This window comes from Haliaeetus albicilla, chromosome 8 (assembly GCF_947461875.1).
Source record: "Haliaeetus albicilla chromosome 8, bHalAlb1.1, whole genome shotgun sequence".
Taxonomy (NCBI): domain Eukaryota; kingdom Metazoa; phylum Chordata; class Aves; order Accipitriformes; family Accipitridae; genus Haliaeetus; species Haliaeetus albicilla.
Window position 1 is genome coordinate 19,409,413 of NC_091490.1, and position 21,507 is coordinate 19,430,919.

The 21,507-nt window shown below is 36.7% G+C and overlaps 1 protein-coding gene across 8 annotated transcripts in view; it reads right to left on the bottom strand.

The window, feature by feature from the left end:
* EVI5 (ecotropic viral integration site 5) overlaps positions 1 to 21,507 on the bottom strand; it is an 87,689-nt gene that overhangs the window by 29,294 nt on the left and 36,888 nt on the right. For 7 of the 8 annotated variants that reach the window (XM_069789238.1, XM_069789237.1, XM_069789240.1 and 4 more), the window contains 5 exons: positions 19,058 to 19,192; positions 16,742 to 16,882; positions 16,043 to 16,201; positions 14,205 to 14,351; positions 8,846 to 8,941 (listed from right to left, as the gene is read on the bottom strand). In XM_069789238.1, coding sequence (XP_069645339.1) covers positions 8,846 to 8,941; positions 14,205 to 14,351; positions 16,043 to 16,201; positions 16,742 to 16,882; positions 19,058 to 19,192 — 678 coding nt within the window. The remainder of the gene's footprint in view (positions 1 to 8,845; positions 8,942 to 14,204; positions 14,352 to 16,042; positions 16,202 to 16,741; positions 16,883 to 19,057; positions 19,193 to 21,507) is intronic. The other variant, XM_069789239.1, reaches the window with a different exon arrangement.

Below are 21,507 nucleotides of genomic sequence, written 5' to 3' on the forward strand. Positions count from 1 at the left end.
TCAAGGAGTATTGTCAGGGTGCATCCAACCTGAGATAGTGAAAACCTCCACCACTGCAAAACAAACCCTATATGCTTCCCCCATGCAGGTTAGATTCCCACTTGTACATCATAATTCCAGATGACACTAGATCAGTGCCAAAGCACAGCTATATGCCACTGTGATTGGTGAAAGCCCGAAACAGCAAGCACACTCAGGCTCCAAACATTTATGAATACACATGGAAACTGCACAAAGGATTTTATGTTCATATTTCATTTAGTATCTTAATTAAGAAAGCTTGAGCAGCTTCAGCTTGGATTTTTCTGTTTCAAATATAATAACTATATTATATAGATATAATTTCTAACTCTTGAGACGGATCTCTAGTCATGAGGCAACTGAGATTAATATCAGAGTTACTATTTGGTCTTAGTTCAGAATCTGAATTAAACTTGGCCGAGAAATAGAGGGACAGGGAATTAGCCAGGTTGCAAGTGACATTAAAGTGAGACAAAAACTGAGAAGTAAAGATACAACAAGTACTGAATGGAACTGAAACAAAGGTAAGAACCTTAGACAATAACACTGATGGATTCTTGCAGATTTCATCTTCAGCCCACTATCTGCAGGATATGGCTGCTGTGTTTACTTAGTTAGTTGATGTACTGCAGGGCAACTGAAGATAATAATCTTCCAGGAAAAACTACTAGCCCTCTATCATTCATTTGCTTCTCTGGAGATGCATGTTTTCCATTCTTCCTGTTCTATTGATGCCATCCTTCATTTTGCTTCCAGGTATCATAACCCTCTAAAGAACAGATTAATTCATTTCTCCTCCTAAGGGTCCAATAGTATATGTTGAAAAGGTTTCTAGGCTCAGGCAGGAAGAAATTAGTCTTGTATGGATTAAGTCTTGTCTGGCCTCAGCCACCTAAGCCTAAGAAACAGCTATAGCAGATGGAATCTCAACTACTGAGATCAAAGGGTAACTTGAGCTGGCAAACAGAGGGCTACTTGCCCAAAGGACAGAAGCCTGAACTCTCCGTGGTCCAACCCCAGCAGCCAGGGAGGCTGGAGCCCACATTCAGGACATTCTTGATACCTTTCTTTCTTGTCAATCCTAATATTATTGTTATTGCCAGCTTCTTGCTTCAAATGTTGAGCCATGCAGATGTGCTGGAAAACACACACTGTTAGGATGGATTGATTTGGCCAGTCTTTCACAGCTAAACCAAATTCATCTCAACTCTCTTAAATGGTAAGGGTGCTCAAGGGCAAAGGACATAAAAACTATCTTCTGTAAAACCACCAAGGAAAAAAGGGAGCTGACTGCCCTGCTCAAGGCCCTTTTATATTCTGAATCGGGCTTTAACTTTCAATTGTTTTAAATACCTAAAATCTAAGGGTTTCTGTTTCCATTAAATCACATTTTCATATGCTCTGGCTGTAAACTTGTCCAGCTTTTTCATAATAGAATAGAACAGACTATTTCAGTTGGAAGGGATCTACAGCGATCATCTAGGCAAACAGCCTGACGAATTCAGGGCTGACCAAGTTAAAGCATGTTATTAAGGGAATTGTCCAAATGACTCTTAAACAATGACAGGCTTGGGGCATCGACCATCTCTCTAGGAAGCCTATTCCACTGTTTGACCACCCTCTTGGCAAAGAAATGCTTTCTAATGTCCAGGCTAAACCTCCCCCGGCACAGCTTTAAACCATTCCCACACGTCCTATCACTAGGTACCAGGGGACCCTCTCCACTTCTCTCTCCTCAGAGAGCAAAGAGGTCACCCCCTCAGCCTCCTTTTCTCCAAACTAGACAAGCCCAAAGTCCTTTGGTCCTCCTCATAGGACTTTCCTTCCAGCCCTTTCACCAGCTTTGTTGCCCTCAAGGACCTTAATATTCTTAAATCATGGGGCCCAGAACTGCACAGTATTCAAGGTGAGAGCACACCATAAGTTACTAACAGCCCCACTGACATAAGAAAAATTAAATTGCTTTCATGTAGCTTGAGTTAATTTAATTGAATGCTTCCTATTGTAGCATTTACTTCAGTAGGAACCAGGCATTTCACTCAGCATTGGTTTTATACTGTGCTTGAACAGTTTTGTCCTACTGTGCTTGAGTAGTTTTGTACTTCTGAAGAAAACACTCAGATCAACTGTACTGGTTCAAAAGTGAATGTTAAGACTCCACTTACAATTTAAAAGTCTTTAAGGTATGAACATCGCACCTTTTAGAAGGAAATAGCATAAGCAATTAGTAATCTATGGTTTGTTTTTTTTTTAAATCTAAGATTATACACAGAGGATGTGGGTTTTTGGGTTTTTTTGTGTTTTTTTTTTTTTTTTTTTTTTTGAGGGGGAGCACTATTACAGAAAATCTGTGGTATTAGGGGAGGTCACGACACAAAGAAGAATAGCTGGTCTCCAGGCAAATAATAGCCATTTTAAGTTTAAAATTAACATACAGTGAAAAAGCTGGATAACATATCAATAAGCAAAGTGTGAGTATTATCAGAATAGCAAAATAATGAAAGCTAGCCAATTCTGGAATTTAGGAATTTTGTTTGAAAGCACCCTGCGGTCATATGTGAGTGATCTCCACATCCTTTCCCTGGGGTACTGCTTCTGCATATTGGCACCGCTGCAGTGCCTACCTCCTTTTCCCAAAAGGGTTTTTAGAAAAGTAATGCTAGTTGGTGTTACATTGTAATTAGAGATCCATGATTTCGATTTCACTGCTTTTGAAGATTAGTAACTCCCCCCAGTCTTATCTCTTCCAACAGACCAGCTCCACCAGCACTGGCAGGATTAGAAAACCCTCTATCAGGGAAGCAAACACCCTAGTGGCCAGGTATCACCTCTGCTCAAGGAAAAGGTTCTTGTAACAGTGTAAGCAGCCAATACACAACCAACCCAACCTCCTGCCTCAGAGGTTATGTATAGAAAGGGAGTAGCATGGGCAGTGAAGCAGGAAATGAGCCCTACAGATCAAAAAAATCAGCTGCTAAAACAGAACTCACTTAGGCCCCTTCAGTTTTGGAAGCTCTCACCTCTCTCAGCCTGCTCTGAAGTACTAGAGTGACTGTACTTGCATGCATATCAAGAGTTACACCGAGAACTCCTGAGAAGAAAAATCTGTTCCCCAAAAATTTGCTTCTTAGAATGAGGGAAAATTCTGCCCACCAAAAATTATCAGTTGAGATTCATGGTTGGAGTATCATGCTTAAATCCTCCTTTGTCTGGCTTTCTAAGAGAAAGGTACTTTCTGTACCTTAAAAAGCAGCAGCAGCAGCTAGTCTCAAGAAACACACGCGATGGCTACTGAGAACTACTAAGCATGTGGAGACCTTCCAAACTCAATCAGCATAGGACCAGGATGCACAGCTGGCAACACAGGAGTGCGGGGACAGACTGCTTCAAAGCATGCTGATCTTAAATACCTGAAACCATTACTGCATAGTACCCCCCCAAAATCAAATATAGTAGTCATGATAAAACAAAGTTTAAAAACAAATAAATAAATAAATCAATCACTGGAAACCACCTGGAAGACACTGGAAGGCTTAAGCCTGCTTTTGCTACTCAACCAAGGTCTAATTATAAGATACAGAAGATCAATGTAATCAAATTTCAGTTGCAGGTGTTTCATCCCAAGAGCAGCACAAGCACAAAGTTTTCCAAAACACTCTTAATGAACACATCAGAGCAGGGAAAGAAATACACATCAACAAGAAAATAAGCCGTTTTAAATAATAAGAAAGCATCTAAGATTGTTTTCACTTTAATAACTACAAACTTAAAAACAGAGAAAAACAAAAACAATGGTTTTATAGGCAGTCAAAATCCAGGCACACCAGTTGCTGTTCCTCAGAAAACAGTGTACCATCTTTACTAAAAATGTCTAGAGAGTAGGACATTTCCCTACCACCCGTAGTTTGATCTTTTCTGACTTAGAAATATTTACTTGGTAACAATCTGCCACAGCCTCTTTTCAGAGTAGGCTTTAAAATTCTTACTCTGTGTTAAAAGACACTGCATTAAAAATGTAAATGAAGTTTATTCAGAAGGGTAAATGTGGTAACTAGTGTCCTTTCAGTGACTTTACAGTGACTCATTCTAGACTTTCAAAAAACACATCACTAACATCACACACCACTATTGATAAGAGTGAAAAAAAGTTTCCTGTAATTTGAAAAGATGGAAACAATTTCTTTACTCAACAGTCAGTACTTGGAAAAGTTATTAAACAGAGGTCATAGAAAGGCTTCATTCTAACGAAATAGTGCTGAAAGTTTAAATTGTGGGGGAGAGAACTAGCACAATCATGGATTTCCTTTACAGTTTTTCTCAAAGTAGCTTTGACATGGTTAGAGATAGGGTAAATGTGACAAAATTCTCTGAATCTACCAGGAAACACATCAGGAGGAAGTGATGTTACCCCCTGTCCAGATCAACCTAACAAAGAGAAGAATGAATTCTTATAGTTTTTGCTTTAAGATTACTCAGACCTAAAACCAGTTTTCTGTACTACCAGTGAGCTCTGTAACTCTGCAACCGAAGCCAGCCATAGATAATTTTAAGAGGATGCTACAAGTCACCAGCCTGAATAGAAATGGAGGGAGAGGGATTAAGCTGCAGAGCAGAGACTGCAGCTGCCCCAGCTCTGCTTCCCCAGACTGCCTACACTTTCACTGGCCTAGTGCTCCTTACCCTAGCCAGCTGATTGACTCTAGCTTGTAACTGACGTGACCTTGCCTGAATTTCTCTGTAGCCTCTTCTCTCATTTAGTCTGTCCTTCCTTCAACTACTGCAGGGAAAAAACAAAAACACCACCAAGGGACTAACAGGACTGCCCATATGCAATCAGAAGGAACACTTACTATTAGGCCAGAAGTATAGCGAAGCTTGGTAGACTTTTCTTGGCAGCTTTAGGAAACCACACACAAGCTAAAAGCAACAGGGTTTTAAAGGCTGATATCAAGAATTTAAAAGCATTTGCTTGTTGCAGTTTGAAGCTATCAGACCAGTTCAGATGAAAACAAGAAAGATTCATTCCCTGAGGAAACAAACCTGAGGTTTTGCTGATTGACTATAGATATAAAGGGAGACAATATCCATTCCGTAGCCTTGCCTCTCTACATCTTACAAAAGGATGGGACAAAAGGGATCAGAGAGTGCGTATAGCTTGGCCAAAACAAGTCATTTAGTTATAGGATGTGAACTTCTAACCTTTGTGAGAAAGCAGAACATATCATATTAAAGAGAACAGCTTCTCCCCAGTGTGGAGGTACAAAAAAATAGTAGCCCAGCCACCCAAAAATCCATCCGTCATTTGTTAATAATTTGCTCAGATGTCCTGCTCAAAGCCCAGAAGCCTGCTAAATACTTCCAAGTCATGTTTGCTTCCCAAGGGTTTTAGAAGCTGAACTGGCAAGTGAGAGGAAAAATAAGGAGAGGATAGAGGAGAAAAAGGCTGACAAAGTAAGCCTTTATTTATACATAACTTCAGGGTTTTTCTTTGTCACTTCTGGGGCTTAGGTATATGCAACATAAACTTCAGTTACACTTCAATTTTGTGTTACTTTTGCTATGGAACAACTCACACATTTCTTTTGTTTTTAGAATATCCATCATGTATTGGACTATTCCTTACACTTCAATATGCTTACAGAAAAGTTTAAAAGCTTAGCATCAAGAACTGAATGCTTGACCAAGATAAGATGACATTCAAAACATGTAAAAAATAACTGCCTAACATCATAATAAACTGACATCTTGCTGCAGAATGACATCTACCATTAAATGATAGAGTTCTATCTCCTTCTCCCTGTCATTATTACTAACCAAAACTAAGAGCAACCCAGAAACTGTGATTTAAATCTAGTATTTGTGTGTGTAATGTCAGATCAGTTCTTCTGTGGGAGTAGTGATACTCTGCGTTACAAATTTAACACCAGTGTCTTGCACCTACACCTACATGAACATTTAAAAGAAAACTGCACAATTTAGGTTAAGCACTGCTATGGACCATGTGGACCTGGCACTGAATCCCTACAGCTTCTTAGAAAAGCACCATCCCCCTCAAAAAAAAAAGAAGGTTATGCGGTAAGTTAACTTCCTCCCTTCATCTTTATCAGCTTTGAAACAATATGACAAGCAGACCTATTTGTGATGCTCTGTGTTAAAAGCACAATTAACTTTGAGATGGACACCTACGCTCCAAGACTGGCTAATTGTATTTATGGTATTAAATATTTCATTGCCAGTCATTAGGCAAGTCCAGATTAAAAGGCCCTCTGCTCCCCACATCAGTTCACAGCAATTCCAGTGACAAGCTAAATGGAAGAGAACAGGAGGCAGCTCTTTCTCCAATGAGGAAGAAGTTATCTGCTTTTTAAGGAAATTGAAAATCTAGCTTTTCTTTAAGCTCTATTATCAGTTGCATGTTTTATAGTTTACAAGCTTTGGGAGTTAAGGCTTTCCAACTCCATTATTACTCTTTTTTTGGTGCAGGTGTTTCAGAGGCCTTTGAGCATGAGTACCCAAAAAGGAAGTTTTGATCATAAGTTTCGTATTTGCTGGCAAAACACACTGGTCAAAAATATCTATTTGCTTACAGAATCTTACAAAAAAAAAAAAAAAAATCTGTCACAGCCCAAAAAAAGCATTTCAAATCACATCTAGAGTGTCAAAAATAAGTAAACTGACATTAGAGGAACTTATTTCTACTAAATCACTTTTATTTTAAATGTCTTTATACAGTTAACACTCAAAACCTGTATTTCACAGCTGAAGAAGTTGTATTTCAAGCTAGTTTAAGTTTGAGATCAATAGTTCGCCAAAAGCCTAACAGGGCAAAATCATTAAATTAGAAACATGAACAACAGCCACAGAATGACTTCATACTCCAGAGTGCACACAAAGCAAGCACAGCCATTCTTATTTGCTCAGAAAATGAAGAATCTTATTAAGAGACTACAGACCAAGAAATCATTAACAGGTGATCATCTAAGAAGACCAAAAAGACTGGAACTTGAAATGCACTTTAGTAGGAAACAAAAAAACAAGGCTACATAGAATATGAGAAAAACGGAAAAACATAACTAAAGATTGCATCATGCAAAGTAGTAATAGTGAAAAGGAAGGAGAGATGATGTGGATAAACAACCGAACATGAGACAGTGCAATATCATGAAAAAACAGGGACAATGTAATCTTTGGATATATTAGCCAGAGTCATGAAATAGATTACGTTCCTGCACTTAACTTTACCTGTCTCATGACAAGACATTATAAAAATCTGCATGCAATTCTGGTACTCATAGCTTAAGCAGATATATGGAAAGGGAATAGGAGAGAGCTATGAAGTGATTGAGCACTGATGATTTGATCAAACAACAGAAAACCAAGTCAGATATATTTATGTTAAAAAATGAACATAATACTAATTGGGTGAAAGCTATCAAAAAACAACTGATCATTATGGGATTCACCATTTCTTCATTTCATAAAATCAAGACTAGAGTACTTTTTAGGAGACCCATATCAGTCAAACAATGGAAGCTGGATGGCATTTAAAGGCTATGTTAAAGTAAAAATAACGCAAAACGAGTACTGGCTCCTCACCTACAAAATCACATTGTTTGAAGTAACCTTTAAAGTTTTTTGTGTTTTTTTTTAGTAGAACGCTAACACGTGAGTAGAAGATTGACCTAAACTCAGCTACTCTCTTGTTATCTTACTAGATGATAAATGATTTGTATGCAATGCTTACTGTACTTCTCTAAGTATTTTTAATGTACTGATCACAGCATTATATAAGCATTATGTGATTAAAAGAAATGATTGCTTTATCTTTTAATAAATCTAGCGCCTGCTGCACTAGAAAAATATTCAATGTGCAAATTCTTTATGCAAGTTCCATTAAATTTATTTGTACATTCCATATATGAAGAGATGAAAAAGATGCAAGTAGTCGAGAAATCACAGGGAAAAGGCAGCTTTGACACAATACAGTAAAATCATCACCTTGAAGGAAAGATTTCAGAGGGAAGACAGACACTAGCAATACCAGTTTAAAAAAAAAAGTAAACTAGAGAGTTACTAGCTTGTAACTTAGGAATAATAACCAAGAAAACCTTTGCAGATAGGTGCAGCAGAATTCAGACAGGACAACAGTATACAAGTATAGAAAGGACAGACTACAGTAAGACACCATGATTTCTCAAAGCCAAGAAAATATAAAGAACAGTCATTTCTGGTTCTCTCATCAAGGGAGCCGTGAGTTCATGGGACTGTGAAAGCTGCAAAAGGAACTGAAAGCATAAGGAACAACAGAGAGGCCAAAGGATACATCTTCAGATCCTACAGTGACATGGTAGCAGCAAATAACTTTTCTGGTTTCAAGATTCACATAAAGGGAGAAAGAGTTTTACAACAAATCCTCCAATACTGGTCATAGCAGTAAGTACAGAAAAGAATGGTTGCTGGAATCAAAATGTGTGCATTTTTTTGGACAGAGGATGTTTTCAATCTATTAATAAGTCAAAATTACCAATTACAGGACAAAAAAAATACAGAAGTCTGAGTTTAAAAGCCTGTAGCTGGGTGCTTGTACAGAAGCAATTATTACCAGTTCACAAGTAGATAAGATAGATTTAAAGCCCATAAGATCGATTTAAAGCCTTGGCTTATAAAGGAGGCATATTCAGCAATATAGCATTATCCCACTTTGCAAAGCAGTGCCTTGTATTCACAGTAGGTTAATAGGGAAAAAAAGTGGAGGAAGAAAAAACCCACAAAGTACAAAAAGTAATCAGTATCAAGTCACACATTTAATGCCATCACTTGTTACCTGGATTTCTAATTCAGCAATATGCTGTTGGAGTTCAGCCACAGCTGCAATGCGGTCTGCCTCACGGAGCCGTACTGCCATCACTTCTTCTTTACTCTGAAAGTAGTAATAGATTGAAGCTAACAAATAATATCAGTTTCAGTTGATTAAAGACTGCGCACTGCTTTTACCCAAAATCATGTAAGTAAAGAAAACTTAATATACTGCTGTGTTAAATATCATACCTATTGATAAGGCATATTCTAAAGAACACAAATTTAATTTTAACCCATAGAACTGTGTAGTCATCTAATATCAATTCTAAACTATAATAATCTAAAAAAAATTCAGTGTAGTTTTGAAAACATGCTGTTATCAATTTCCAAGTCCACAAAACAGCTGTCTTGTGTTCCTGAAATGTTATATTGTAAATTAAGAGTATCAACAAAAAAACAGCTCATGCTTCAACTTTTGACTTTATATATGAACAGCAAAGCTGCACAAAAGTTATTTCATCATTCTCTTTGAAAAAAAAAAAAAAATAAAAAACCAAACACAAACCCAGATATTCTCAACCTCATTTAAGTCCAGCTATCTCAATCACAGTATACAATAAAGATTTGCAAGACAGTTTAGAATAAAATTCTAATGCCAGTAATCTACAATCAGACTCCTGGTGTAAGTATAACCTGTAAATTTGCCTATGATAGGCAATTTGAGTTTAGACAAGAGAGAAGGAAATTTCCTTATTTCTATTTGATGGGGCAAGTCCTCAAGACTTCAGCACAAAACAATTAATATTGTATTGTCAGCAGCTTCTCACAACCACAGAGAGAAAGAAGTATAGATACTGAGTGAGCAATACTTCCAGCTGGAGTGCAAGTAATTCTGGGGAAGAGACAAACTAGGCTCAGGTGTACCTACTTTTATGGCAGACTGGTATAACTGCAAACTGTAGTTACCGTAAATCAGTTCCAGTATTTCAGTTATTTTAATGTCTGCTTCAAACTGACAGTACTTAACCACTCTTCATTAGAAAGTTTGGCTGAGACTGAATTGAATATGCCAAAGCTTATCTATAGTAGCTACTTGAAAACATGCTGTTTGTTTTGAAGAGGATTCCTGTAATGAAGATACATCATCTACAGGATCCAACTAACAGCATTTGTAATCAGTGGAGTCCATTTCAGAGGAATCCATCATGTGCTAGCCAAAGTTTAGCCATTATTGCTAAATTCTGCTGCTTGATTGCTTGAATGAAGCCAAACCCACAAGTCCACAGGATTGCATGCATTTAACTGAAAGCTGAAGGACAGACTGGCTTGGTTTAAGTTTGGTATCTGAGATTAGTCAGTAGTGTTGCTCGAGATGGCACTGATGCTTTATCTCTGAAACAGAGCATGTTCTCAATAATTACCACAAAAGTTGATATAGTAGGAAAGACAAGACTGGGCTGGGGGCACAAATCTTACGTTGTAAATTCTTCAGCAAAACTGATTAGAAAGATCAGTGCTGTGGTTCAAGAAATAATCTGAAATTAAGTCCTTGCTGTAGAAGCAATAGTCAGATAAAAAGGGGAAAACATAACAGTACACAGTGTGTACACAGTGACAGAAAACAGTTGCCATATAGGTGGTACGAGATGCAACTTGCTACAAAAATTTTAATTTCTGCTTATGTATTTTAAGCTATCCTTTAAAGAAAAATACAAGCTCCAGAAACAATGTGCCAGATTGTTCTGCATAGAAAAACAACTGGGGAGTTGAAAATCCAAATATATCTTTTTTTGATACACCTTTTCAAGTAGAAATATTGCTACGTAGCCAAGATGTAGTGACAGAAATAAAACTAGACCATCATTTCAGATGAGTTGAACAATAGGAAGGAAAAAAAAAACCCCACCACCTTAATATTTGTCTGTATTGCTCCATGACATTACCCGAAAGATGACTGAAACTTTCTTCATCAGTTTTGAATACAAAGTTGTTATATCAGTAACATGTTAAACAGCTTTATTTCAGGAATTTACACAGCAGTACTGTCTTTTCAGTTCAACCTGCCTATTATCATCTGCATTTCAAGCCAAATCTAAGTTGGTAGCAACACTATTTGGTAAAATTACAGATACTGAACCTGGTTCTGGAAGGACTATAGCTATGACAAGTCTGTTCTTACTGCTGGAGGGTTGCCCTTCACACTTGTAACATATGTCTTACATAGTAGCTATAGGACACACTGGTTTCTTGTACAGGTAGGTAGTATAAAAAAAGCCAGTAACGTTTCAAGGTTTTGGTTTGACAAGCATAACAATGTTTTTCAACTTTAAACTTCAGCTGTTGTTTTTTTTCTTTTAATTCACTTCAACATTAAAATCTCATTTTCCTCACACAGTGAGATAACCTTAAGCAATCCCAAGCAGGAATTTCCTTCATTTATTGCAGTATAGAGTTGGGGAGACAGGAACCTAATACAGTCTCTTCTATAACAACAAAAAGTGAAAGCATTTGGCATGAATCTTAGATTAAGCTAAAAAAAATCATACTTCCAGTAGTTTGAGCGTGGAGAGCAAGGGACAGGAAACAGAATGACAATCCTTACAAATCAATTGTCAAAGGACAATGGCTTTTTATATCCTCTCATTTTTCACTTAGCTGTATATTATAGAGTTTGAAATTGTTAAGTTTTTCTTAAGTTTGAAACAGCAATAGGAAGTTCAATACCAAGTTATGCCCCATTTAAGGAGAGGAGAACACTTAAACTTGTGCATATTGTTTAACATGGCTTAATTTTGTTGATGACACGGCATTCTTATTAAATCTGTAAAACATTGCTGAATTGTTTATATAAATTATTAAAGTCACAATGACAGTTCACAACAAATGTCAGAGGCAGAGGGAAAAGGGAATATGAGGGGAAACTACATGAAAGAAAGGTAGTTTCCGACAAGTTAAATTTGAGCATCTTTCAATACAGTTAGCAAAAAAAACCTTGTATATTTAAACAGTACAGAAGCCTATATGGTATTATACTAACCCTCATCCCAAGAGGTCACACTCTAGTTCGCAGTTAAACAGTGGAACTCCAGGTAATCTATATGCATCAAATTGGTAATACTTCATTTTATATCATAAATGTCAACTTGGAAAACGTACTACAATGTAAACTGTGATCTTTTTCCTGTCAGTGACTTCAGGATCTAATGTTTAGTGTATGTCAGTACTGCTACTTCACTGGCTATTGACCACTGCTACTTTCAGAGAATATCTAAAAAATATGACTGGTGCTTTGTCTATTACTATCACACTTTTCTCTAACCCATGTTAGAACATAACTTTCCAAGCACATTATCCCAGTGAGAATAGTCATGTATATTAACTCATTAGTCAGGTTATAGACATATTACTCTTTTTATAGTCAACAAAAACTTCAGAATATTGACTACACCCTCTCAATCTCTTAAGGATTAATGAGGAGCTTCAGTATCAAAACCCAATCAAACAAAAAAGTTATGGGTTATATGAAGAGACATGTCACCAAAATCGTGAATATTAAAAAAAAAAATCAATAAGAATAATCTCATCATTAAAAAAATAGCATTTAGGAAACCAGTGATTATGGTGAACAAAAAAAAAAGTCAGCAGAAGCAATTTCTTCTAGTTAAGATTCAGTGTATTGTTTCCTAAAAGCTTGTGATGGAGTTGTTGATGAGTCAGTATAAGTTACATCTTCACTGCACGTTAGATTCAGGTTCCATTGGAAACAAATCGAACTGGTAAGACAGCAAGAAAAATGAAAACCTAAAAAAGCCTGAAATACCTGGAGTACATCTCAGTTATTTACTGTTCTTAAATTTCTTTAAAATGGAACTGAACAACAATAAAAATCAGATTCATTTTGCTGAAAGAACTATAACTAAGGCAAAACTAGCAAGAAATTGCCAATTAGAAATTACATACTGTGCCATTGAGTAATAAACACAAGATCAGCGTTTACTACACAACTAAATCACCTAGATTAATGTATTGCCTTGGAGAAAAGAAATTACAAGAAGAAATGAAAATCCGTAAAAACTGGGAAGTGCGATATTATAGCAAAACTATGCATATTAATAAGGATGTCATTTCATCTCCAGGCTAAGCAACAATGATAAACCACTCAAGCTACATTCTTGATTCATACTGTCCGTGGAAGCCTTTGATGGAATTGCAGCTAATGCAGTCTTTGGGGTACGTATGGTGTTACAAGCAAAATGTACATATATTGGATAAAACTGAAAAACAAACACTCAACCACTAACAGCGTTCTGCATGAATGAGAATAGAAACAAGTAGTGCACATAAAAAAGGTTCAGTTACATTAAAGGCAAAACTAAGCTGTGATCATGAACAAGTTATGTAACAGCATCTGCTCTCAAGTTGCCAATTCACAACCACAGTTTAATAAATGGTATTCTGATTATTCATCTCATTACAGTACTATTTTTAACATACTACTAAGGATTTAGAAATTACTGACTGTTCAGCACTAGCATTTCATAAAAGGCTATTAATACATCTTCTAGAAATACGATTTAAGTAAAAAGTTGTTTTCCTGTCTCTAGCAAATAATCTCTTAACTATAGTGATTTGTCAACTAATAGTGCCCTTTTTTGAAGTAAATCTCAGTAGCAATTTCAGGAAAATTTTCATGAAGTTAATAGAAAAAAAGCTTGTAAGACGTATCCTTTATTTCTTGTCCCTATTATGCATGTGCAAGTTGAAGACATAAGTTATTAGTAAATGGTTATGGATTTAGTTACAAAATTAACTAATTAAATCTGAGATTCAAACTTCAGATAGGGCTCTCTTTTGTGCATCAACAGTAATAAAAACAACTCTTCTGCCCAGTGTTTTTGGGCTGTCCCCTTAAGGTCTGATTACTATTAGGCAATGACTACTCTAAAACTCCTTTCTGTAAGCCTCCCCATTCAAATAGTACTTTTACTCCCTTTTTTTGAACCTAAACTAATTCTGCAGGAATAGTTGGTATGAGGTAATGAACCTCTTCTGTCACGAAAGACACTCGGAGTACACAGTGATCAGAATCTGTTGTGTAAGAGTGTTTTTTTTTTATATATTATACACAGACACTTTTCTGAGTAGAACCACACTTTAAAGAAAAGTTTATCTTTGTGGGACCACAAAGAAGCAGCTCTGTCAAAACCTCAAGTGATTTTTGTTAGATGGGAAATTCAAGATGATATTGTCAAATCAGTAAAAGAAAGTTTTGGGTTTGTGATTTCTACTTCTCAATTAAGACACAATTCTATGCAACAATAGCAGACAAGACTAAAAGTACATATACATTAGCACACAAATAGTTTATTCACAATGTTGTTTACCTTGCATTCAATCTCTGCTTGTCTACGTTTTGCTTCATTCAGCTGAGAAAGAAGTCCTTTGTTCTGTGCAGAAAGATACTGTACCTTCCCCTGTAGGTTGGTAAGCTCTTGCTCTGCCCTTCGTAAATGGTTACTATTGATCTGATTCTGAAATTTATGACAAAAAAAAGGAAAGAAAATGCATGTTAAGGAAAGATCTTTGATATTAATTTAACTCCCCAAAGTCTGACAAGACTTATAGATCATTTACTATAAAAAAAAAATTCTGATGAAAAAGCATTCAGAATTTTCTAAGTGTAATCAGAAAAGTTTGCATGACATTTGGTTTATGACCAGGATATTCAAATTGTTCTTAAACAACAGATGACTCATTGTAAGAACATTATTGCAAAGCTCCAGTACATCTGTTTTCCCAATCTCTTGCTTAGGTAAGGCAAAGATTTTGTGAACCTGTATCCCAACTACAACACCAAGCTGATGCATCCAAGAAACATCAGATATGTCAGAAATAATACATGCACATTTCTCCATCCAGTGAATTGCTGAAAGTAACATGGCATCTTAAGATCAGTGCATTAGTGCAAGTCACACCATTTTTATTTGAAGCTGTGCATAGACCAGTACATAACACAAGAACCAATGCACTTCTGTCAAATGATAGCTAAACACCATAGGCGTATACAAAGATGCTTAACACTGAAGTGAGAAGGACCTAAAGATCTTGTGACTTTAATATATGTAATCCAAACAGCAGGACACCTATGCCCCCTACTGACTAAAATAAATACACAGATGGGGAAAAACTGACAAAACAAAAGCACGCCTTAACTGTAGTGAAACAGTATTAACACTTCAATGAAAATTTTAAAAGTTAAGGCAAGAGGAAACTTTTATTCAGTTGGTATAGAAGTGGTGCCTCTGTCAGAAATAAGCCACCATGTGCTTTGCAGTAAGCTCATCTCACTTCAGTAGCACATCCTTACATGCTCTCCTGGTTTCTGGGATTGCTGAAGCTTGTCAAGTGTTTTTGTTTGCTTAGCCTTTTGGACACAGGTCTCCAAGTAACAGTTAAGTTTAGCACGTATTTCATTGGAAGATTTCTCAAAAGCCTGTTACAAATACTTCTTAATCAACAGCAAATTGTGGTTATTGATTCAGTTGAAAGTTCTCTAATATCATATGAACTCACCAACTTGAGTGCACTTTCATTTCAGATTTGTTTGCTTAATAACAACTTATTCCCTAGTTACACAAAAAAGATCTTGGCAGACAAGTTATTTTTGTCTTTTCTGCATAAATCTCAGCAATGGTGAATCATGCTTTTCTTTTCTGGCACATGAAAGGTAAAGCTTCTGCTAAAAAAACCTGACAACATGCAGCTGTTTTGCTGAGTCTACCATTCAGTAACAGGACTCATGACCTCAGTAGGTAGTCTAATATAGACAATTTCACCGGATGAAAGAAAACACTGCCATTTAAAGAATTAGAACTACTATTACCAGAATCATCAATTAAGTTTATGAAATTTAAAACACCTTTAACATGCTTTTGTTGTTACGTCACTTACAATTTAATGAATTAAGATTCACACAAATTCAGAGTCTACCAATTAGTCCAAATGAGAAATTCAGAAAGCTTAGTCCTGGAAAAGACTAAAGAGACGTTAAACTAAGTTGGACTGTATGCACTAGATTTTCCCTCCTAGTCTAACAACATTAAAAAAAGTGCATTTTGGAACTAAAGTCATGCCTGTAGATGGTAAAGATCATCATTGGACATCTGACACCAATCTTCCAGCATTCAGCTCAATTCACACATGCTAGCGTTCAATAACATACCTGCGTTTCCATCTCCATCATTCTTTGTTTGGTCTCTTTCAGTTCAGCCTGAGTTTCCGCTTCTCTCAATCGGACTGTCATCAGCTCATCCTGTAGCTCATTCACTGTGTTTTTTCTGGGAGGGTCTTTCCATCTTCCAGTGGTACGAGCTAGATGACGCTAAAAAAAAATATACCATGGCATTGCTGATAATGCCTGATCTTTCCTGGTGTTCTCTTATTTCATTTAAGGTCTCAGAGTTATATGGGGACAAGTTGCTACAGTGCTCCTGTTTGTCCTAAAAACTAGAAACCTACAGAAACTTACTAATTTTAAGAACAGACAATTAAAAAGCTGAAGACAGCCATACCTAACTACAGTAAATCAGTGAATTGCAAGTATATCCTGAGACTTTTGCCTGTTTCTAGCTCTTAGTAACATTTAGTGAAGTAGGAGTACGGATCAAGTACTTCCTTTCTACCAGAATGGTTAGCTGGTAGCACAGGCTCTCTACCATCTATACAACTAGGGACCAATTTATAACATACTTTTGAAGTCATATTTCTTGTGGCAGCTGCATTTACAGATTTTCTCACCTCAGCAGCTTGATCCACAATCACTGGTTTCCACTTGATCTCTACATCTCAAAATTTCTTAGTCTTTTGCTTTATCATCATTCATTGCAAATAAAAATTGCTAGAAGTGTATTGCTACCCATACCTGCCAGTGTTCCTCCAAATCTTTGACTTGTTGCCTTAGTTCTTTGAGACCCATCAGAGCTTCTGCTTCTCTTAATTTTACTGCAATCAGTTCTTCTTGTAGTCTAGCAACATTTTCCTCATCAGGGAGAGAGCTGTTCCTCTGCAACAAGGACCATCCTCTTAAATATGTATTTGAATAAAACTGTGCTTAGTGAGAGCCACTCCAAGAATACAGACATGGAATGATAACTCTTACTACTAAGCAAACATTCTCAATTACACATCCCTTGCAAAATGAAATCCCTCAAAAATCTAAGTTCCTGGATATAGCAAGCGTGTATAAATATCTTTCAACTGCCAGCTACAGAAAAAAATTTACGAGGTAGTTTTAGGCATTTGGACTTCCAGACTTCCCCAGATGGTATCCATAACAAAGCATTGTTTACACTGTTTTGCAGACGTCATCAAAAATAGGGAGATAAATCTGAAAGATTTTGAGCTAGTTGATAAAAGCAAAGCAAACAAGGAACTGAAATTACACCTTTAGAATTACAAATTTTGTTTAGACTTACAGGAAAAATAATAAAATGGAAATTTATTTGGGGGGAAGTAGGTCATCTGCCTTGGAAAAGGAGAAAAGGTATGTTGATAAAGGAACCATCCATTAATATTTATAAACAACAACCAGTCAAGAAAAGGTCTTACAGATGAAAGCACATGAATGTTTACAAAAACACATGAAGAAAAAGTAGAAAGACTAAAGAAAGCTAAACAGAAAACAGAAACACACATAGCAGGAGTGACCTGGGGAAAGTAAAATAGTGATGAAAGCATAATAATGGAAGTCTGGGAAAAAACAGATGGGGAAAAAAAAAGGACAGTCTGCCTAACTACAATATCCCTACACCAAATCATTGGTCACCAAATACTTGAAGTTGAACTGTGCTTCATCACTTTCTACTTTATTTTGCAGTAGTAATTTTCAGCAAAATCAAGTATTTTTGTAGATATGTAATACTGTGACAGTTGCCAGGTTTTCTTGAGAGTTGAGAGTAAAGAACATTATTAACATTAACAGAACACAGCACAATAGCCATTTATTAGCATCTCCATGTTTCAAAATCATGGGATCCAGTTACTGCCAAATATAGGAAATGATAGGGTGTGTTTCTGAATGTTTACATCGCTGTCAGTATAGCCATGCAAGTCTTGGGTTACTGAGCAGAATTTTCCCAGATTACATGACACATCACTAACAGCAGTAAAGAGCTGTATTTGTAGGAATTTGAGGGAGTTAGCTTCAGTCACTTTCTCATATGCTTAAGTTCATTATGACAGACTGAAATACTACTGTACATCTGAATTTGTCTGGTACACTGGAATTTCCCCCACTACTCCATTTTTTTCACATTTAAGTTTTCAGTGAATGCTATCTTCATGCTGATGAAGGTTAGATAAAGAAACAGTCTCTTTTTGAACTTTGAAAAATACCTTAGATCATGAATTCTTACCAATGTTCAGTACTGTGAAAACTACCACACTACTAGACTGTCAGACTCCCATCAAGCCCCTCAGATAATTAAAAAAGAAAAATCTCAACTCCAGTGGGTTAATCTAATTAGCTAGCAAGTTTGGGCCACATTCTTGAGTATACAGCTCTTTAAAATTTCCATGAGGAAACATTTTCCAAAGCCAATACAACAGGATCTGAAAAGTGTGCTTTATGTTAGGTCAGTTAGCGGGGTTTTTCTTTCCTTATTTTCCTATTTTACTTTGCAGTTAAGTTTTTCTTCAAAGAAAGGTAAATGTTTGACAGTTGGATTGAGTACAGCTTGAACTCTGGCATCAGTAAGTTACAAGCTGCGATGGCACCCAAAAAGCAGTAGAGATTTTGATACTAAACAGTGGAGCTATTCTTCCCCTGCCCATAATGGGATAAAGTGGGAGGCACTCAGGAACTCAAGACCTGGGAATGGTAACATTAATTCTTTCCTCCTCCCCTCCCAAACTATTTAGTTTCACATCATCTCAATACTCACCCTAAGCCTACTGCTTTTGTTGCACAATATAATTTTGAAACAATTGATGTTTACTGTAAAGACTCCACCAGAATCCCAAGTTTTCCACTGCAGTGGCTTCAGGACCAGGAGAAAAGTGATCTGTTTTTCACAAACCTTTCCCAGTGCAAACAGATCTTAGGTTTTTTGCTATATTAAGCATCTTGCAATCATGAAAACATAGAAGAGAAGATTCTAGAGCACAGTTATAAAGAATTACAGGGACCTGTATTCTGTTTCTAGTGCTATTTTACACAGAGGGTCCTGGTTTGATTTACCTTTTCCATCTCTAGAACTTTATCTTGCATCTCCTTCAGGGCACAATGGGATTCTGCTTCACTCAGCCTGGCTTGGACCAGCTCTTTTTCCAGCTGTAGCACAAAGTCTTCACTGTATCGTGAACTGCATTTATGCTACAAAGTTTGCAGAAATATGTTTAGTATGAAGCACGGATGGTTTGAAAGGGGTTTTATATGCCAAACTTGGAGTGAAAAGTACATTCAAATGCTTAACATTAGGAACACTAGCTTAAGATCAACAAAAGTGCTTACCTTATACAAGTCTATTAACATGTCCATCCAGACTGCTAACATTAAGAACCCTAATGCTATGCCTCTCAAACAACTGCACCTCCACACAGCCAAATGTGTGAGACCAAACCAAGACGCCTATTAGTACTGATGAGCAACAACTCACACTTTTGTCTCATTGTTACCCAAACTGAAAAATTCTTAAAGGATCTGTGATTCTTTTGTGATATGCAGAAAAAAGATGCTTAGGAAAGACTAACTAATTACAAAGTTAATACAAGTATCTCTCTTGATACCTACTCACTTAAACTCCAATTCAACAGAAGCCTTCCATAATCTTGGATTTAAAATAAAGCCATGTATGCTTCAATGCACAAACACTTTGGCTTGCCTCTTTCTTCCACTCCAACCCTTGGCTCTCGTTTGCTCACACTATACATATTCCTTCTGAGATTCTCTTCTACGGCAAGCCCTCTGGATTTAGGAGAAAAGTCCAGGCACAAATAGCAGTATAGCTAGCCCCTTCTAGACAGACAGCATAGGCCCAAGCTACAAAGAAACTTGGTTCTTTCCATACAGGACTTACTCCAATACTATCCCCAGACAGCTTTGCACACCCAAACACATTCCCTCAGTAATAAAAGAGCAGTTCAGAACTTAAGGTCACCCTTTCCAAACTTCGGGAGGAAGGGAAAAAGCCACAGTTCTGCTCAAGTAAGTTAATTCACCGTTAACTTATTTCTTGACTGTTGATTAGCTGGAATTAAAAGTAAGATCTATCCTTTCACTTGCTAAAGCACAATTTTATGAAACTGCATCTTTCAACAGATGCATCCAACTGAAGTCATACTAAGCATTTGTATTCAAAAGCCCCACTTAACTTTTTCCTCCAGTCAATAGTTACAGAATAATTTTTCTTTCTTTCTTGGGTCACTTTAAAATGACTTGAGATTCACCACAGATTGTCAGGCTTACTTGACAGGCCATGCCATAATCAACATTTAAATTTCTGGTTTAGGGAAAAAAAAAAAAAAAAAAAAAAAAGGGGTGTTGAAATCCCCGAAGCACCGTTGCCTAGTTGCTGAGTATGCATAGCTACCCTGAAAATTAAGTTTAAAGGGAAATCATTTAATACATCTTTGGTGCCATTAACTAGACTGTGAAGAATAACTACTATACTTGGATTCATAGATGAAGTTTTATGCAATTAACAATGCAACTTTAAAATCCATATAGTCTTCAGTATACTAAAGATACAACTATTTCTTACTTTATTTTATGTTTGCATCAAACAATTCAGATTTCTGCATATAAAAACAGCTGACAAAATTAACAGAAAAGTCTTCAGTGCCATATGCTTCTGTTAGGGTGTGACATTCCCTGACCTTTAATGCACAAACCAAAGGTAAACAGGACAAAAAAAAACATTTACAACATGTAACTACAAGGTCAAGGAAATGGGTTTTCATTTATTTTTATACTTCTGCATGCCAACTAAGCCTTTCATCATGACAGAGTACAATGCAAATTCAAAATCTACACTAACCTCAGTGTTACCATTTGTAGTATTTCATATATATATGTCTACAGGGAACTATAATGGAGGGGATATATACAAAGCATTAAGAGGGAAATATAGCTCATTCAGGCAGTCTTTAGTGTCATTGAGACTATCCATTTAAGCACTCGTCCTACTTAACTGTGCAGTTGAATAAACACGAAACAACATACAAAGATCGTAGTATATTTAATATTAATTTTCCCTTATACAATACTAATTTAATTCATATTCTTTTCAACCCACATAGTGTCTTTGCCTCAGCAAGCAGTGGAGGTAGCCCTGATTTGAGTGTAAGGAGAGGATGGGTGGACAATGCTGATGCATTTCTACAATTGCTTCATGTTATATGGGAGCATGAGTAGCATATGTAACAACACGCAGACGCAGAGAACAGGCAACAGCTCTTTCTTATTCCCTGGCTGTTTGTACAAGTTCATCAGGTGATACACACAGCAACTTAAATGGACTCTGCAGTTCTTGTTCCAGATTCTGCTTATGATACATATGGAAGAAGAACAAATGCAGTGTTCTTTCTTCAGGTAAGAAGTCCTCTTGTACTTTCCAGGAAATTGAGAAAAAACAGCAGATTTGAAGAGCTGCATACATCCTGATTTTCCAACAATAAGCAAGTGTACTC